Source organism: Electrona antarctica, assembly GCF_951216825.1.
Source record: "Electrona antarctica genome assembly, chromosome: 3".
In the NCBI taxonomy this organism is placed as follows: Eukaryota; Metazoa; Chordata; class Actinopteri; order Myctophiformes; family Myctophidae; genus Electrona; species Electrona antarctica.
The window spans coordinates 33,516,045-33,536,502 of NC_136808.1; the positions used below are offsets into that span (position 1 = coordinate 33,516,045).

General features: G+C 43.8%; 1 protein-coding gene across 2 annotated transcripts in view; it reads right to left on the minus strand.

Annotated features, from left to right (window-relative positions):
- pkp3b (plakophilin 3b) overlaps positions 1 to 18,421 on the minus strand; it is a 55,042-nt gene extending 36,621 nt beyond the window's left edge. For both annotated transcript variants that reach the window (XM_079497040.1, XM_079497039.1), the window contains exon 1: positions 17,925 to 18,421. In XM_079497040.1, the coding sequence (XP_079353166.1) occupies positions 17,925 to 18,192 (268 nt within the window). In that variant the 5' untranslated portion in view covers positions 18,193 to 18,421. The remainder of the gene's footprint in view (positions 1 to 17,924) is intronic.
- Positions 18,422 to 20,458: the final 2,037 nt, after the last annotated feature.

Consider the following 20,458-nt stretch of genomic DNA (forward strand, 5'->3'; position numbering starts at 1 on the left):
GACCACAAAACATAAAATGACAAAACAGCCCCTCCGATAATCAGCAGCACTAGCGAAGAAATAAAGACATGGGAAGAAAACGGCAATGTTTCCAACAGTTTGTCAGAAGGCCTGCAGTACTTAGTCAGTACAGTAGTTTATGTTTACGGGGGTGGAGTGGGGTGGGGAGTCTTTCCTAGCATTGTCCCAGGGTGGCTGGTTCACAAATTGTGATGTCTGGCAAACGATGAAAAAAACCACTGTGTGTGTGTGTGTGTGTGTTTGTGTGTTTAAACTGGAGCCAAGGAGAGGCAGAGAGCTTGGAGGAACCAAGATAAAGAGAGTGAGAGAGAGAGGGGGGGGGGGGGGGTATAATACATTTGAAATTTGTATTATACCAATTGAATGTAAAACATTGAAATACGGCTGATTTCTAAAGTTTATCCCCAGCACCGCTCATTTCCTATGTGGGTTTAGAACTATATTTCTGACAGAAAATGCACAGTTCTTATGGTTTGGTAAAGATAGTTTTCTATCTAGGTTTCAATGTAACACAACAACCTGATATAAGTATATCAAACCCCCCCAAATTCACTAGGGGGAGGACCCCCGGACCCCCAGATGCCCCGCTTGGGGAGTCCCCCCCCCCCCAAATAAATAAAATCCTGGATTCCCACAGTCCAATGTTGGCAGCCCTGATCTAACTGTGTGGGTGAGAGAAAAGAGGGTGAGATAGAGATAAAAGCATGAATTGTACAGTAATGGTAGGATGAGAGGGAGGGTACAGGAGGAAGGAGGGGAGGCGGGGGGGTTTCCAGGAGATAAGGGGGGGGAGGGAAGTGTGTGTGGATGTCTGAACGCTGACATTAGGCAGATGAATCACCAGGTCACTGGAAAGGTCACTGCAGGGTCCACCGCACGCGCACGCACGCACACGCACGCACGCACGCACACGCACACGTACGCACGCACACACACAAAAGAAAACATACTATTGGAACAGCACGACTAGTGACTGAAGACATGTGAACTCTCTCAGGGTTACAAATGGATGAATTAATACCCTCGATTTTACTAGTGTAACAAAACACTTCCCATGTGGCACGTACAGTATGGAGTACAGTATGGAGTTGCACAACCTCAGTTACATCCTACTGCCAACAGGAAACCACGCACACGCACGTGCAACGTGCACACGCGCGCACACACACACACACACACACACACACACACACACACACACACACACACACACACACACACACACACACACACACACACACACACACACACACACACACCTATACCTACCATTGCTATAGTGTGTTCAGTAACAGTGTAAAATACCTCTATATTGTGATAGAAATCATTGCTATAAAGTTTGTTCAGTAACACAGGTCTTCCTGTCGCTCTTTAATCAACCGAAGAAACTGTTTTAAAAACAAAAATGTAAATTTTAAACCTTAGGATTTTGCGGTGTGAGACATGGAATCTGAATGGAGGCTTCAAGTGTCTGCGGTCAAAACATCCAGACACAAAGACGTGTCTGGTGATAGTTTACTGGTGTTAGTGGTATGAATGGTTTTAACAGTTTTAATGGTTTGACTGGGCCCCCGATAGGCTGTCTTCCTTGATAAATGTGGCATTGAGTCTCTGCAGACCCTCCTCTCATGTGTGCCTCCCCTATGTTCAGTGGTGGAAAGTAATTAAGTACATTTAATTTACCCAAGTGCTGTACTCAAGTCCAATTATAGCTATTGTTACTTTTTCCTTTTACATTTCCAATGTTATACTTTTGCTTCTACTCCACTCAGAGGCAAATATTGCACTTTTTCATTTAACTCAACTACAATTATTTTTGAAAACTTTAGTTACTTTTAAGTAACTTGGGTAAATGCACTTAGTTACTTTCCACCAACGAACATAGGGGCGGCAAACACAACTCTCAATGCCAGTGCACAGAAGGGCCACATTTGTCAAGGAAGACAACCTACTGGGGGCCCATTGAAGAAACTAGTAACTGAAACGTACATTAACCAGCCCTCTGCGTACTTTGGCTATCTGAAAATAGATACAGACATAGCTATCTACAGATTCTACAAGCTCACAGCATATGGCTTAATTGCAGCATGGACACTTTTACGTAAGTAAAAAAATGTGAGCACATCTTCCATCACTGCCAATGTCGTCCAACGAGACAAGCACCCTCCGAGGGGAATACACGAACCACCCTGCCCTATAGCTCTTCAACAAGACATGCTATACAGAGAAAAGCCACGACACAGCAGATTTTACACAAAATAAACCCTCCTTCACGTGGAGATTGTGGGAAAGTTGTAGCAGCAGCAATAATGACAGATGCATGATCCTCCCCTCGGATGCTCATAGTTGCACAACAACAACTGCCACTTAACATAACGATGGGCCGATGGGGGAACGCTATGCAGAGTCACAGTGCGTCCAAGATAACGATGGGGCACCCTATATGCCTGTGGTTCTCAAATCTTTTGGGCTCAGGTCACCCCTGTAAATAACCTTTTCATCCAAGGCACCCCTGAATTACACTCTTACTGTGTTTGGGCTGGTTTCCCTGGTAACTCCACCCACTCCTACACTGATCTACCCACTCATTTGCATAATGAAATACTAACCCGTGTGTGTTTGTGTGTGTGTGTGTGTGTGTGTGTGTGTGTGTGTGTGTGTGTGTGTGTGTGTGTGTGTGTGTGTGTGTGCGTGTGTGTGTGTGAGCGCACGTATGCGTGTATGTACTATTGTGTACTTGTGAGAGACCTAACTGTTCCCTCAAGCATACAATAACTTCTTAGCAATAACATCTTATTTTTTGTCTTAGCCTTACGTATGTATACCTGTTTTGTACCTCCGTTTTTGTATTGCTTTGTTTGCTCTGTGTAATGGCATGTAATTTAATTATTGTCAGTTCTGGAAAGTACATTTACTCAAGTAATGTACAATTTTGAGGTAGGTGGCGGTCTTACTTATTATATTAGTATTTCCAATTTCCGACACTCCACTATACATCTCAGAGGCAAACATTGTACTTTTACTCAACTACAATTATTAGAAAACTTTAGGTACTCAAATACAGTAACCACTTCAGCCCTATATACATTTCAGCCATTTGAAAATACCCGATCTACAAGCTCACAATCACAATGCAATGCACTCACTCACAAACTTGTGAAATGGGACATTCTGCACAATAAGTACTTTCTACTTTTGGTACTTTAAGTATATTTTGATACCAATACTGTTCTACCTTTATAACAGTACATTTTTAATTCGAGATTTTTACTTAAATAAATAAAGTAAATTTAGATAAATGGACATCGTGAGAACCATTATGGTAAAATTACCATAATGGAAAACAGATCTACAAGCTCACACCACATTGCAGTGTGAGCTTGTAGATTTGCTATTTTCGATGCACGGTGCAGCTCTTGCAGCAGCTAGTGTGTGAGCTGTGTAACCATGGCAAACGTTGCATAATGTATGCTAGTGTATGCTAATACCATGATCTAACCATGGTGACCGAGTGGCGGAGTCTGTAATGTGAGAGTCGTATCTGGTCTGTCCGAGAGCGAGGACATACGCACACGCGCACGCACACGCACACGCGCGCGCGCGCACACACACACACACACACGTGACACACACACCATGTGGCTCAGAGGAATAGTTACAACAAGGACAGATATAGGCTACCACACTGTTTTTCAATATAGGGTCCAGGGACCATGAGGGGTCCAAAAGGACCCCTACTGGTGCACAAACGGAACCAAGTGGACCCATAAGGGTGCATTTTGGTTCCGCTTGTACACTGTGATTTTACAGTGCGGATTGGGGTCCTAAGAAAATAATAATAACTAGAACTGCACTCTGTCGAGTGCCTACTTGCTTGTTGCACACAAGTAGGCCATAAAGTGCTGTAGACCCCGACAAACTTTCAAATCTTAGCCTCACATATTGAATTATTAGATTCAGCTATTGGCTACGTACCTTCCAGCTTGCCTATGTCTATGTCTATGTATATGTAATTTCTGAGTTGGTTAGTGGTATCTTGGTCTCGGTGGTAATGGCCAGCTAGTCTCATGCTCCTTACTGCTATCAGTATGAAATACTTTTAACATCTGTTGAAGAAAATTATGGTAATTCATTATAACCTTTTCGAAATCACACTGAAACACGTCATCGTTACGTCACCATCGATAACCAATTATACCCTGGCATTGGTACATATATTCATCATGTCATATGCTCATATGTCTATATATGTGTATATGTCTATATGTATGTATATGTAGTTTCTGAGTGGTTGGTGGTATAATGTGGTTACTCAGGTGGTTTGATGCGTATGTCCCTGACACTGAAACATATCATCATTACGTCACCATCGTCAACCAATTATACCCCGGCGTTGGTACATAATCTTCATCACGGTTCACGGAAAGCATACCTGCACGGTCAGCTTCCATATGTCCGTATGACATCATATCACGTACATTCTAAGGGACATTGGTACATATCTTCATCACGTCATGGGACATATGCTTTGTGGCATGACGGAAAACATACCTGCATGTGCTGGCCCCGGACACGCGCATCGTAGCACCTGACTGATAACATTACTTGCACGCTCTGCTTGCAAGTAATAATAATGATAATAATAATAATAATAATAATTGTAATAATAATAATAACTAGAATAACTAGAAAAGTCGCAATTCTGAAAAATTGCAAAGTGTGGTTGCCGCAGTTAGTCCCTAATTTGAAAATGTATATAACGCTTGAATACTTTGGTCTTCTGCCCTTCAAGGGAATTTATGTCTTTATAAACAATTGTAAAACATAGATTGGTTACGTAACCAAAAACAGCCAATTAGCTACTACAAACGGTATGCAAAACTCTGCCAATCACAGCGGAAGTTAGGTAGGTTACTCCAAAATATAATAAAGTGTGACAATAACTTTAGTCTGGTTGCACACTATTAATAATAATAATAGCTCAATAGCTCGATAGCAGCGATAAGTGACAATAAAAGCTGAATAAGGTTCAGAGTAAAAGCGGCCATGTCTTCCCCGGCACCCCAGAGCTCCTATTTTGAAGGAATCCCGGGAATTATTGTGTTAATGGAAATGCAATTTCAAGGGTGGTTAACCAGGCTACGAAAAGTGGAGTGGATAGAGTGGATCATATAATTCATACAATCATGTAATTGGGAGATCTAAACGTCAGTGGTCCGTTGACGAATGACTGAGCTTCAGTTCTTGACCGTTTCCCATGATCCTTCACCATATTGCCGAATTTCATGGAAAGCGACAGCACAGAATTGCAAAGAGTCGGAAGAAGAAAATACGGTAGGAAAACAATAGGGGCGAAGGCCCCTTCAGGCTTGGCCCCTAAGTAGAAAGGTGCAAAAATTGGGAAATTGCAAGTGTGGTTGCACCGAGACGAGACACCTTTGTGTCCGCTGGGAGGAATACCGTCGGAGGCCGTGACTTCCAATTCAAATTCAAATCTTGCAATCGTGATGTATGGAGTTTTGATTTTTAAGAAATAGGCCCCTCCCACTAAATAAATATTCCTCTCCCATATATTTGCAAGCCAAATACATTGTCACGTCACCGAAAATCTTAATTTTGTACCAAATGGTTACATTTTGTGCATTTGTGGCACCCCCTATGGGTCAAAGTGAAAATGCTTTTGGCGATGTGTACACAACTCTCGACATGTGATACAATTTCCCTGGAGAAATAAACAGGAAGCAAACGGCCAAGGAAAGCTTGATCACGTGATCTCCTGGATCTCCGCGATCTCCTGGATCTGTTTGACAGAGAGTCAAAGGGTGACTCAGGTTTTTTAGAAGGGCGCCACCTAACGTATAAACTAAAAATCACACTCGTGTGAAGTGAGCGGTGCCTTTCATCATGATGATAACGTCATCATAAATCAGCCAATCAAATCATCACATTCCGTGCTACAAACACATTCCGTGCTAAAATGGGCATACACACAAAGCTGTGCATAGGAGTGGCTACACTGCTCAGAAACTTGCAACAGGCGTCCAAAGATGTCTTCGGTGATGTAGGCTTTAGAAAAGAGAATTTAAAACAAACAACTAAAAGCTTTTAAAAAATGTCAAGCACAAAGAGGATATTGATGATAGTAGCTACTAGCTACACAACAACGTAACACAAATAGGCCTTCCTAAATAAAAAGGTTTTTAGCATGTTAAGACTGTTAGGAGTCCAGGGTCTGCGGTGCTCTTCAATCGCTAGGAAGGCTGTTCCAGAGGCGCAGTGCTGCCGAGCAGAAATAAGGCCCAGCCCCCATGGTGCATAGCTTAGTACCTGGACCCTGATCCCCCATGGTGCATATAGCTTGGTACTGCGGACCTCGAGGAGGAAGCTGTTCGCAGATCTGAGGGTGCGGGTGGAAGTTTGTGGAGGCTTAATTAGTTCATGTAGGTAGGGAGGGGCATGTCTGTTTATGCAGTTGTGAGTGATTAGCATTAGCATCCATCCATCTTCAACCATTTATCCAGACTGAGGCCGCAGGGGCACAAATTCCAATAGTTTCCTTTCCCAGGCAACATTAGCCACTTCCTCCTGGCGAATCATGAGGCGTTCCAAGGCCACTGTGGAGATATAATCATCTGGTTCTCAGGGGGTCTCCTCCCAGTGGAACATGCACCAAGGACCTGTGTAAAGAGAGGCGTTCATGAGGCATCCAACCAGAGAGCACCTTAACTGGCTCCTTTCCAAGTGAAGGAGCAGCGGTCAGTGTACAAATGGAACCTCTTGAGAAGATGCACTGAATGAAGTTCGTATGAGTTCAGGAGGGAACACCCCTGAAGAACCCGTCTGAGGGTGAAGACACTTAAGACCTGCATGAGGGGGACGACCCATGGTCGAGGGAAGTCCCCACCTGATAACAACCGTGAAAGGGTCCAATCTGTCCCGAGGGAGGATTTGGGGAGATAGTAAAAGAAAAGAACATTCATTGTGTATGTCTCAACCATCTCCAACTCTGACCAAAGGTTCCCCTCATATTCTTGCTCTGTATTTCAACATGCGACACATTCAAGCCCCGCCCGCATTCCCAATGTCTTATAGTAAATTACATTACCCTGGATCATAATAAACCAGTGTTTGTCCTCCATTCAGAATGACACCAGACACCAACCACTAGGTTTGGGGTCTTTTAGGATTTTTAGGAGTCTGGTTCCTTAGTGATTCACTCTTAACTGTCCAATTCCTTAACGATTCCCGTGAGTCGTCATCGTCGGAGTCACTTGGGGTCTTGAAGTCTAAGATGAACAGGTTATCCCATAGATTGAATCGGGAGTTTCCTCCAAAGAGGATGACACAATCTTGCACCACGCAACAGCACATCCTAAACATCCTCCACGGGCCTATCCCCTCAGGCGCAACCTTCTCCCAGGAGAAGGTCTCTGGACTGTATTTACACAGATCACTGAAGGCCTCCCAACCTTTCATGCCGCCAAATATGTACAGCTCTCCATTGTAGGCAAAGGCTGCATGACCCCAGCGTCTTTCTGGAGGATGCTGTGCAGGAGGTGTTCTCAGCCAGGAGTCGGTCTCTGTGTCAAACACTCTGATGTTGTTGGAGCACTTTGGTATGTCTGTTCCTATTCCCCCAAATACAAACATATGTGTCCCTATGATTGTGGCAGAGTGACATGATGAAGCAGGTGGAGGAATGCCTCTGGTGTTAATTGAAGACCATACCATAGTGGTGGTGTTCAACTTGTACATGTCATTAAAGAACTTGATTTTCCACAGTAGTAATCCTCCATAGATATACATGTCCTTCCCCAAGAGACAGGCTGAGTGGCCACCCCTCACCGGCGGAATGGTTCCATACACCGGGGGCTTGGACCATCTGTGGGTGTTGACATCAAATGCAAAAAGCACTTTGCATAAAGTGGGCTGCGGTAAGGAAAAGCCTCCCCAGATGTAGATGGTATTTTCTATTAGCACGGCTGTGTGCTGTGAGCGAAAGGAGGGAAACACTACGGGACGTGCTTCTGTGTTCTGCGACTTCACCGGGGGCAACTTCATCCAGTTCAGGGCCACTGTGTTGAAGATGTACACGCCGACCTGACTTGCGTGGTTCCTGTGACTGACCCCTCCAAACGAGTAGATCCTCTGACCGACCGTCACCGCAACGTGACGGTACTTCCTTCGTCCTTCCTGATGCTTCGCCCAGTGGGGCATTCTTCACGTCACTGACGTAGTGTCCAACTGGACCGGTCAAGACGTTGACCGGTAGGATAACTGGTGTCCTCTCGAGCAGGCTTTGTCGACAAAGAAAGCAGAAAGTCCTTGAAGAATCTCAGGACAGAGGGCAAAACCAGTATATAGGAGACACTCCTCTTCAGTGGGACGTGACCTACAGACTGGCACTCATTGAAAAACGTTGCCAAATTTAATAATGTGTATTTGACAATTCACTTTAAAATGGCTGACGATGACGACAATGTGGTGTCATTGGGTGATGACATCATCCATTTAAAACAGTGGTCCTCCATTATCATGTCAACGACCCCCAACTTGACCTCTATAAGAAATGTGTTATGTACATATTTACATATGTCCAGCGTTTAAAACCTGTAGGTCCGTAGTTTTCAATAAAAGTGTTTTGATCCACTCTGTCTGTCCAATCTGTCATGTCATCCACCTTGGGTCTCTCCTCGTCTCCCCCTATGAGTGCAACTGGCTGCGCAACTCTGATCGCCAGGGGCGCTGTTGCGCAGTTACAATCGAGGAGAGATCAAAGATGGATGACAGATTCCGAGACACATGTAGGTAGGTCCATGAGAAACAGCAAAAGTCAAAGGCCAGCCTGAAGGCAGGCGGTGGTCATGCCTTTGGTAGCCTAATGGTGGAGGCTGTTCATCAGTGGTGAAAAACACGCTCAAATGTTTTACTTAAAGGTATATTCAGTGATTTGACTTAATTCAAATATCACTTATTTTTTCTTTATTTCTGGATAATTCTCCCTACTATAGAGTGTGCTGACCATATAAGGAGTTCCTCCCTGTCCCCAGTGAGCCCCTGGGGTCAAAAAACTAGTTTCAGTTTGGGCTTTGGGTGGCAAAGCCTTCATCCAATCAGGATGAGAGGGGCCTTCCTCCAATCATGATCGAGTGGGGGCGGGCCTTGGTGCACATGCTGTTGGCCTGTTGCACTTCCCCCCACTGTAGAGCGTGCATGTGCACATTTTGTTACCGGGGCGGACTGGGTGGTTTTCCAAATCACCCAAATCACTGAATGCTCCTTTAAAGTAAAAGTATCAATACTGCAATGTAGAAATACTCTGTATACAAGTATCAAAATGGAATTTAAAATGTACTTGAGTAAAAGTTTGAGTGAGAGATAGGAGAGTGATAATTGACGGCGGTCATTGTTGAGAAAAACCCCAACAGGATGATCAGATCCCGACGCAAAGGGGTCTTTATGACCCCAATCAATCTATCTATCTATCTATCTATCTATCTATCTATCTATCTATCTATCTATCTATCTATCTATCTATCTATCTATCTATCTATCTATCTATCTATCTATCTATCTATCTATCTATATCTATCTATCTTCTATCTATCTATCTTCTATCTATCTATCTATCTTCTATCTATCTATCTATCTGTCATTTGCTATACATGGTAAATGGTTCACACACACATTACAGTGTTGGCAGAGGAAACCATGCAAGGCACCAACCTGCACATCAGGAGCAATTAAGGGTTCAGAGTCTTGCTCAAGGACACTTTGACAATAACTCTGGGGGCGCAAGGGATTGAACTGGCCGCTCTACCGGCCACTCTACTGCCACCCCCATACTAGCCTCGGAAACCCAGACGTTTTTATTTCCAGGGAGGAAAAAAAGGTCTGGGTCCGAGTCCACTTCAATTCGGCATAGAGTAGCGCAAACATCACTCACTCTCTGCTGATTTCTGATCGTCTGCACCTTTGTTAAATTGACACACACGCACACATATACACACACACAGAGAGTACACTGGGTTCCCCCCTCCTGCTCCCATCTGGGAACTCTCAGGCAGACTTGATGCTCCGGCCACAAAACGGCCTGGCCAATCAGCGGCAGCTAGAGGCGGGATCAAGGCAGCACTGTGTCAGAGTAATCTAGTAAGAGAGTAACGACACTCCCGTTGACTCTCATTGTAACAATGGAATGCGGAAGTGCTCAATGGAATAGTTCCGGAGTCAGGTTAGCCGGGAGCTGCCTATGTCATAAAAAGCATAGGTGAGTTCCAGGCTACCCCCATACTGTCTGTCTGTCTGTCTGTCTGTCTGTCTGTCTGTCTGTCTGTCTGTCTGTCTGTCTGTCTGTCTGTCTGTCTGTCTGTCTGTCTGTCTGTCTGTCTGTCTGTCTGTCTGTCTGTCTGTCTGTCTGTCTGTCTGTCTGTCTAACGGGTACAACAGGTATTGCGTAACCGAGGGCCATGCATTCCCAATGTTTCTTTCTTTACCCTTTTTTTGCACAAGTTACATAAAGTTAGGATGATTGAAGACAGATGAGGGTTTTGGGCGTTTTAATATCTGGGACCGGAAAGTCCAGCAACAAACTAATCATCATAACATCCCGAGTCACGATAGGACAAGAAATACTACAGCAGGTCATCAATAAGAGGTCCGGGACCACTAGGGGGTCCTCAGACTTACTACAGGGGGGTTGGCAAATCTCTGTATGATAGCAACTTTATAAAAAAAACACTAGAACCCTTGCATCCCTATTCCGAGGAGGACATTAGTCGAGAATAGCCGATCTACAAGTTCACAATGCATAGCAGCGTTCAGTGTTGTGAACTTGTAGATCGGATATTTTCAGCGAAGAGGTTTAGATGTGAAAAAGAGCAGGCCAAGTACAGAGCCAACTGTCACGTTTTGAGGGTTTAAACTAAAGTGGTTAAATGTTTTAAAAAAATCACTCCTGTGTGAAGTGAGGGGCGCTCTTATCATTATACATCATCATACATCATCATACATCACATTCCGTGCTCAGCCAATCAAATCTTCACTATGGTACACACAAACAAAGCTGTGCATGGGAGGGGCTAGCGCCTCTCAAAAATACACATAAACTTGAATCCATCATATTAATAGAAAACAACACACAGTCCAACTTTGGTGACTGCACGCAGACGCTTTGATTCACTTTGTTATGAGATGAAACTAAATGATTTTTTTTTTACTTTAAAGGAGAATTTCGGACTAGAAGGCTTTCTTACCTTTATTTATTTGTAGACCAAAGAGGTCCAGGTGTTATTTTGTGCAAAAGTGCATTATTGGCTATTTAATTGGCATTGAGCCCTCAATGGGGGTTTTCATGCTAATTCACTTATTTCCCTCTAAATAAGTAGTAAAGTGTGCCGCTTGGGATACTATTTACATTATGAAGAGACGATAGCGATGGAAATTTGCGAATTAGCACAACAACCCAATGCCCCATTCAATTCAATCCAATTCAATTCATTGATGGCTTATGGTAAGGAAAATAGTGCTTTTGCACAAACTGGACCTCTTTGGTGGGGACGTAACAACTACAAATAAAGGTAAGAAAGCCTTCTAGTCGGAAATTATCAAAACGGAGTATCCTGGAATGGTGATTGCAAACGTTTCCACGATTTAGCCTCTCGGTAGCAAAATAAGTTTGTTTCAATAGTCGCCATACATACGATATGTAGTGGTGTCCCTGCTGTCTTATGGGCAGTCCCCCCGAAGAGAGGTGGGAGACGCAATAGCCTGTGCTGAGCTTTTGTCTTGTATTTTGTATCTTGTATTTTTGGGCATATTACTTGGTCTTTTGACTGTTTTCTTTCTGTAAAATAACAGTTTAAAAAAGAGCAGATCAACAAGTTCAACGAGAAAGTACAGTCTGCTTGTAGATCTGATTTGTGCACAAAAATGGCTTAATCTGACTAATCTGATTGTGTCCATTTATTTGTTATGAAGGATTAATTGTTATAATAATAAAGAAAGAAAAGTAAAAACAAATTAACAAAAATGTGCGTCTTAATTATTCAATTAATTGAAAAAGCAATCAATACAATAATGGCTTAGAAGGTAAATAACAGCTACAACCTTACAGCAGAACTTATTTCTTTAGCAACTTTCATGCCATGAGAAACAGAGAGAGAGAGACCAGATAACTGTTTATTATATGATGCACAAATGTGTTTCCAATCAAACCCATTCCTCAATTACATTTTATGACTATAATTAGCAGGACTCTGTCTCTCTCTCTCTCTCTCTCTCTCTCTCTCTCTACTGAGCTTCTGATTGCAAAACTAGAAGCATGTCAGTGATTTATGGTTCCACGTTTTAGTGAGAGAGCTTCACATTCCTCTATGGCCGGAGAGTAGAGGAGAGAGGAGAGAAGAGATTAAGAGAGAAGAGAAGAGAAGAGAAGAGAAGAGAAGAGAAGAGAAGAGAAGAGAAGAGAAGAGAAGAGAAGAGAAGAGAAGAGAAGAGAAGAGAAGAGAAGAGAAGAGAAGAGAAGAGAAGAGAAGAGAAGAGAAGAGAAGAGAAGAGAAGAGAAGAGATGTTTAATTATCACACTAGTCAAAGCTGGTTTGTGGACTTCTGCTATACAATTACAATTCCAGTGGTTCTCTAACTTTTTAATTTCAATGACCACTATAGCTCTGAGATTATACAAATAGATTGAACCAAATAGACCCTGTTTGTACAATCTAAGAGTCACAGACCTGTAAGGGGTCCATTTGTACACTCTCAGAGTCACAGACCTGCATGGGTCCATTTGTTTCCATGTGTACACTCTCAGAGTTACAGACCTGTAAGGGTCTGTTTGGAACCCCTTAATGCTTAATTTCACTTTCAAAACAATTTTGGGTTAGGCTATTTTATCTATACTAAACCTTATATTGACCATGGGGTCTGTTGTAGCCTGACATGAACCTTACATTGACCTGGGGTCTGTTGTAGCCTGACATGAACCTTACATTGACCTGGGGTCTGTTGTAGCCTGACATGAACCTTACATTGACCTGGGGTCTGTTGTAGCCTGACATGAACCTTACATTGACCTGGGGTCTGTTGTAGCCTGACATGAACCTTACATTGACATGGGTTCTGTTGTAGCCTGACATGAACCTTACTTTGACCTGAGGTCTGTAGTCTGAACACACCCTACATTGACCTGGGGTCTGTAGTCTGAACACACCCTACATTGACCTGGGGTCTGTAGTCTGAATACACCCTACATTGACCTGTCTGTAGTCTGAACACACCCTGTTGTAGCCTGACATGAACCTTACTTTGACCTGGGGTCTGTAGCCTGAACACATCCTACATTGAGCAGACCCAGACCAGACTATGACACCCACAGTGGTCTAAAATAGACCATGACCAGCATCCTGCTCTCTGATAAGACCCTGTCCAGAGCTGATTGGGTCAGGAATGTACCCACGGCACGCATCATGTGATCACCAGCCAATGATGCACAGCCTACTGATAGGCCACTGTAGGACGACCTTGAACTCAAAACATCTGACCACTGTTGTCAGATTTTGCGAGAGAAACGACTGGTTTACGAAAAAACTTAAAAGGTAGCAACCAAAAGTCACATGAGCAGACGCATGCACGCACGCAGGGGTCGCACGCACACGCACGCACACGCACACACACACACACACACACACACACACACACACACACACACACACACTTCATATATTTTTTAAAGTGAACATTCTTTACACAAATCTTTGCTTCTGGGGGTCCCTGGAAGAAAATAATTTGACATGGGGGGTCGGGGGCCAAATACATATCATTTTGTATCACTTTACAGAACACTGATCTAGAAAAAATGTGTAGAATCAACCTCAGGTCTTACTCTTAATGGGTTAACACACTGACGGTGTAAAAATTGATCCTTATGGATCCATGTTTACACTGTCAGAGTTAAATGAACACCATACTGTAGCAGGTGGTCTGCATCACAGAGACACATGTGGACCATAATGTTTGAGTTATCGACACACACACACACACACACACACACACACACACACACACACACACACACACACACACACACACACACACACACACACACACACACACACACACACACACACACACACACTTTACAACCAACACCCCAAAACAATTCAAATCACATGTGGTAGGGTTGGGTCATATGGACTCAATCAAATACCATATCACAACATGTTTTTTTTAACCAAATACCTTCATTCCACATGGATATAGTGAGGATATTGCATGGATGACTATTAGTGTATTTAGTGTCACATCACGAACGATATCAACACAACATAATTTATTCCCAGCACTACTCCTGTTTTCTCTCAGATCTTCCCTGTAATTAGCCTATAAAGTGGGCACTGGGCATCTGACTGGTGCCGTGTCACACCCCTGTCCCCCAAGCCAAACGTTATGTACTGACGTTTCTGACAAATTGAGAAACGTAGTCCGACGGCTCATTTATGTCGGTCTAACAGGGATGTCAGAGTTATGGGCAGTTCCTTTGTCACTTCAGTTACACAGACCTAGCTGGGGACCCCCTGAAACCCTCTCAAGGAGCGGACCCCACTTTGAGAACCACTGGGCTCCATAACTTGCCGACAACAATGTGAAACGGTACAAATAATGACCTGTTTTATCTGTCTCCAGATCCGATCTCAATCTTCCTGTTACCCTAAGCGGCCCAAAATGAGTCATCTAACCAGCTCCTGTGTGTATGTGTGTGTGTGTGTGTGTGTGTGTGTGTGTGTGTGTGTGTGTGTGTGTGTGTGTGTGTGTGTGTGTGTGTGTGTGTGTGTGTGTGTGTGTGTGTGTGTGTGTGTGTGCGCGTGTGTGGGTCTAAACAAATGACAACAAGCATAAACAAAGCAGCAAACATCAACTTGCAAATGACCAGCAGTAGCAGCCCCGCCCTGTCTGCCTACATGGCCAGCCCTGATTGGCTGGCTGCTGCACTGGCCTCACAGGGGGTTACCACACAGTCGCGTCAAGAGGCGTCAGCCCAGCTGGTTGATGCATTTCACACTAGTGCGCGGCTTCGACTTATAGCGCGGGCAAAGCACTTCCGGTTTTCCCCTTATAATGGGAGTGGATGGGACTTAAGCTGCTTGACACGACCATGTGGTTACTAGGGGTGGGAGTCGTGGGACGATATATGGAGTGATATTGATTAGTTAGTACTAGTAGTAGTAGGCTACCCATTGTTGTGGACAGACAGTGATATTGATTAGTTAGTACTAGTAGTAGTAGGCTACCCATTGTTGTGGACAGACAGTGATATTGATTAGTTAGTACTAGTAGTAGTAGGCTACCCATTGTTGTGGACAGACAGTGATATTGATTAGTTAGTACTAGTAGGCTACCCATTGATTAGTTAGTACTAGTAGTAGTAGGCTACCCATTGTAGTGATATTGATTAGTTAGTACTAGTAGTAGTAGGCTACCCATTGTATATTGATTAGTTAGTAATAGTAGTAGTAGGCTACCCATTGTATATTGATTAGTTAGTACTAGTAGTAGTAGGCTACCCATTGTTGTGGACAGACAAGTTGTGGACAAGTTGCAAAGTTGCAGTCAGTGTTTCACAGTTTGGAGGAGGCCAGATTCATGTAGCCTACTTATTGGCCAGTTTAGATTCATGTAGCCTACTTATTGGCCAGTTTGTGACACAAAAAATCTTGTAAGATGTTGGAATAAATAGATAATTCCAGATTTTTGCCTTTTATGGTTATTTCTTTATTTTAAGTTACAGATATCGTGTATATTCAATATATTGAATATAGCAATATATCGAATATGGTGATTATGATCATTATCGAGGGCCTAATATCGCCACAGATATCGTATCGTGAGGTACTCATAACATCCCATGACCCGCTCATGACATTACTGAGTCTCCTATTGGCCCATAGGGGCGACTGTGGCTCAAGAGGTAGAGCAGGTCGTCCAATGATCCATGGGTCGGCGGTTCGAATCCCGGCTCCTCCTGGCTACATGTCGAAGTGTCCTTGGGCAAGACACTGAACCCCAAATTGCTCCCGATGTGCTGGTTGGTACCTTGCATGGCTTCCGCCGCAATCCGTGTATGAATGTGTGTGTGAATGGGTGAATGTAATGCACAATCTATGTAAAGCGCCTTGGATAAAGGCACTATATAAATGCACCATTTACCATTTACCCATGACCCGCTCATGACATTACTGAGTCTCCTATTGGCCCATGACCCGCTCATGACATTACTGAGTCTCCTATTGGCCCTTGACCCGCTCATCACATTATTGAGTCTCCTATTGGCCCATGACCCGCTCATCACATTATTGGCTCAGTAATGTGACAAAAACTAAACATTCTCCATGAATCAAAGGCTTCAAATGTGTAATTGATGTGTAACAAATAAAACATAATTGACGGAAAAGGACAACCTTTTTACATTTACACACTACAGTTGTCAATGTGCAGCCACACCCTCATCTTCGCACGACCCCACTGGGGCTCCCGAACCATAGTTTAAGAAACTCTGAACTAGATGGAGAACCAGCAAAATGATGAGGTAATAAAAACACATGCAGGCCACGCTGTCATGTTAAGATAACGGCGACATCATCAATATTCAATGTGCAAGTTAGTCATTTATCAGACGCTCTTTACTGTATATCCAGTGACTTACACTAATCAATGTAAACAGATGCAATAGAATGCAGAGAGTTTAGTGCCTAGGATCACATATAAGTTTAGTGCCTAGGATCACATATAGACAGTGTAGTGCCTAGAATCCCATACAGTGTAGTGCCTAGGATCACATAGACAGTGTAGTGCCTATAGGATCACATATAGGTTTAGTGCCTAGGATCACATACAGTGTAGTGCCTAGGATCACATACAGTGTAGTGCCTAGAATCACATATAAGTTTAGTGCCTATAGGATCACATATAGACTCTGTAGTAGGGCCTATAGGATCAGGTAAACAATTAACCGACTAAAACAGGTCAATCTGTACAAGTAATATTATCTAAATTACATTTTTGAGTGGTGCAACCACTCCTATTAGACAGCTATAGTGTCCCTGGGTCCCTGGCTGGGTCCGAGCACGAAAATAGCATTTGGTTGGTTTTCACCACCATGTGTCACTGCAACCTGTGTCACTGACCCCCCCGGGACCCCCACACGGTAACTCTGTCATTTCTCAACCGTTTCGGATGCGGTGCGTCTTACCGGAACCGGGCCGGCACGGCACGGGCGTGGTCCTGTGGGTCTGGAACTTCCGGTGACCCCTGGGGACCCCCACATGGAGTTGCACCACTCACTTCACACAGGTGTGATTTTAACCTCTACATAAGACGACGGTCAATACTACTACACCAAAGTGGGGTCCGGGGACCCCCAGGGGTCCTTGGGGAGGTTCCAGGGGGTCCCCAGCCAAAGTAGTTAATATAGCATCACAATCATTTTAACCACTTTATATGCTGGCAGTTAAAAAGTAACTGATGTACAAGCTCACATAGTTTGAAAGACATCGAAAATGTTTGGAATAGCCAATTTTTCTCTCTTCTGGGGGGTCCCTGCACAAAACCTTTAAAAATGCATCAATTTGACATGAAAACGTTTGAGAACTATACAGCTATGCTGATCTACACACAATCAACAAACTGTACTGAAAGCTGAAATCATATGACAGACAGGCACATTAATCTAAACCAGTGTGAAAATAGCCTACATAAATAGGCTATTATAAAAGTATTCTGAGTCACCTTAGGATGCCACGGCACTCACTTTGAGAAACCCTGTCCCTGTATGCTGATAAATGATAAGAATCGATTCGTGACACTGCTGTCTCACCACCACCATACGGTTCTCTTCTCTATTCTCTCACCTGTTGCTGATCCGCACACAGAGCCGTTGAGCCTGGGCAGTGAGGACGACTTCTTCTCGGCCAGTCTCATGCGGACCTGCTCCTGGACCCTCCTGGCCCGGGCCGAGGGGTCCTGGACGCCCGCAGCCGCTGACGACGGGACCCCCAGTGGTCCGGCCGCTATCTGGAGGTCCGACGGCACCATGTAGGCGGTGCAGGCCGAGTTGGAGGGCTGCAGGGCGGACAGAAAGCAGCCGTCTCTCCCCCCAGTGGCCACGGCTGCGCTCATTGTGGGAAGAAAGAATTAAAAATGCACCCACAAATAATGGAATTAAAAAAATATATAAAGATGATATCAAAGTGAAAAGATCCTCCGGAATCCGGTAGAGGGGTTGAGTTGATGGTTCTTTAAGATATCCGATTAGAAAGTGGAAAAAGTAGGTTAAAATGTTTTCTCGGGTCCGGTAAAAGAGGTGAGTGGCCCTCTGCTCCGCTCCTCTGCTCCAAATGGAAATATTATAACGTGAAAATAAAATATGTTATTTCACAAACCCGTTAGGAAAAACATGATGGTAATTATGTAAAATCCTCTATAACGTTTGGTTTGACGTGCTGGTGGTGAAATAATCCACTGCTTTAAAGAAAGATAGCTTAGTTAGTGTGTTTAATTGTAAATCCAGACTCTATCCAGACTCCAGTGTGCGTCCGGGACCGTGTGTGCGTCCGTGTGTGTGCGTCCGTGTTGTGTGCTCAGTACGTGTCGCTCCCACTTCATGTGTGTTGGATAAGTTCTGGAGGAGGCGGGGCCTACTGACCACGTCACCCTGACTGGCAGATGTGATGTCCCCGAATACACCTGCTGCTAGCCGTGTGTGTGTGTGTGTGTGTGTGTGTGTGTGTGTGTGTGTGTGTGTGTGTGTGTGTGTGTGTGTGTGTGTGTGTGTGTGTGTGTGTGTGTGTGTGTGCGCGCGCGCGCATGTGTGTGTGTGTGTGTGTGTGTGTGTGTGTGTGTGTGTGTGTGTGTGTGTGTGTGTGTGTGTGTGTGTGTGTGTGTGTGTGTACTGTCTGGTTCCAAGCTGGAGAATCTCCACTGAGTCACCACAACAACATACTGACTGTAAAGCCTGGTTTTCAACCTTTTTCATTAGCCTACTTATTCGGCATTTGAGCCACGGACCACCATTTGATGAGATTAATTTCATCCTCTCAGACCCAAAACTTAGAATATTTTGTTATATTTGGATAAGATTTGTCCACAATTCCATACTGTAGGCCTATTGATGTTGGTATAGTATAGGAGAGATAACAGGCAAACGTAGATCAAAATAAAAATTCTTTGACATTCTCAAATTGTGTAGACTTTCTTAGCTGGGGACCACCTGGAACTCCGTCAAGGACAACTGGTGGTCCATGGACCACTGGTTCAGGTTGAGAATCCCTGGCCTATATTATATTTTAAAAAGAATAAGTTGAGTAAAGTGAATACATGTATGAATGACCTCAGCATGACCCCGGACTGACCCCGTGACCCTCGGTCACTCCCAGCCCACACTGGTGGAGAGTTAAAGTTTACTCCACTATACATCTCAGAGTCAAATATTGTACAATACTTTTTTTTTTACTCCAGACAATTAGCTTACATCTACAACTGTTGATATTATTACCCCATCAAAACCGGGTAAGCATTGTGTCATTTTAGATTGTTCAAAAATAATCAGTAAAAACATAACCTATTGAACCACGTTTTATTTCATAGGCTACTCTAAGCCGGTCAGCCATTTAATCCACCACTTTAGTCACACCACATGAACCGACCAGGATTTAAATGAATCGGTTTTTGTGAAGGAAATAAATATTCATGATCATGTGAATAACCTCTGACTGATCGCCTGACCCCCTGACCTGACCTCACCCTGATCCCTCCCAGCAATGTGTACACACGCACGTATACGCACGTACGCCCGCATGCGTATGTACGCACTTCACACCAGGAGTCATTGTCATCTGATGTAGATGACATCATGGAGGTTGGAAGTTACATTGACCTGAAGATAGTTAAAAACTTTCACATCCACTTCGCATTTCCAGCGAATCCAGCCTTACAGTTAGGAAATATTATGGTAGGCCTACACATGTCGCAGTCATTTGAGTAATAGTTTTAGCCATATTTTATATTTTTTTCTATACAGTTGATTTTGTTGACTAAAATGTATGTTGGCAGGCCTTGATGGCATCATAATGGCAGATTTTACACTTGGTTGCAGCATGCTGAAAATAGCCGTTCTACAAGCTCAAAAACCGTCGCAGCGCAAGCTTGTACATCTGCTATTTCCAGACTGCAGTGCAACCAAAAAGAAAATTATTTTAGTTCTACTGGATCTCTGCTCCATTAGTCCCTATCTAATATTATAGTATAGTTTTTATATGTTGATGAAATTGTCAATTTAATATTTTAGTCTTAGTTTTAGTCATATAGTTTTTATTACATTTTTATAGTACGTCGCACGTACACACGTGCGTACACATGTGCGTGCATGTGCGCATGGCGCATGCAC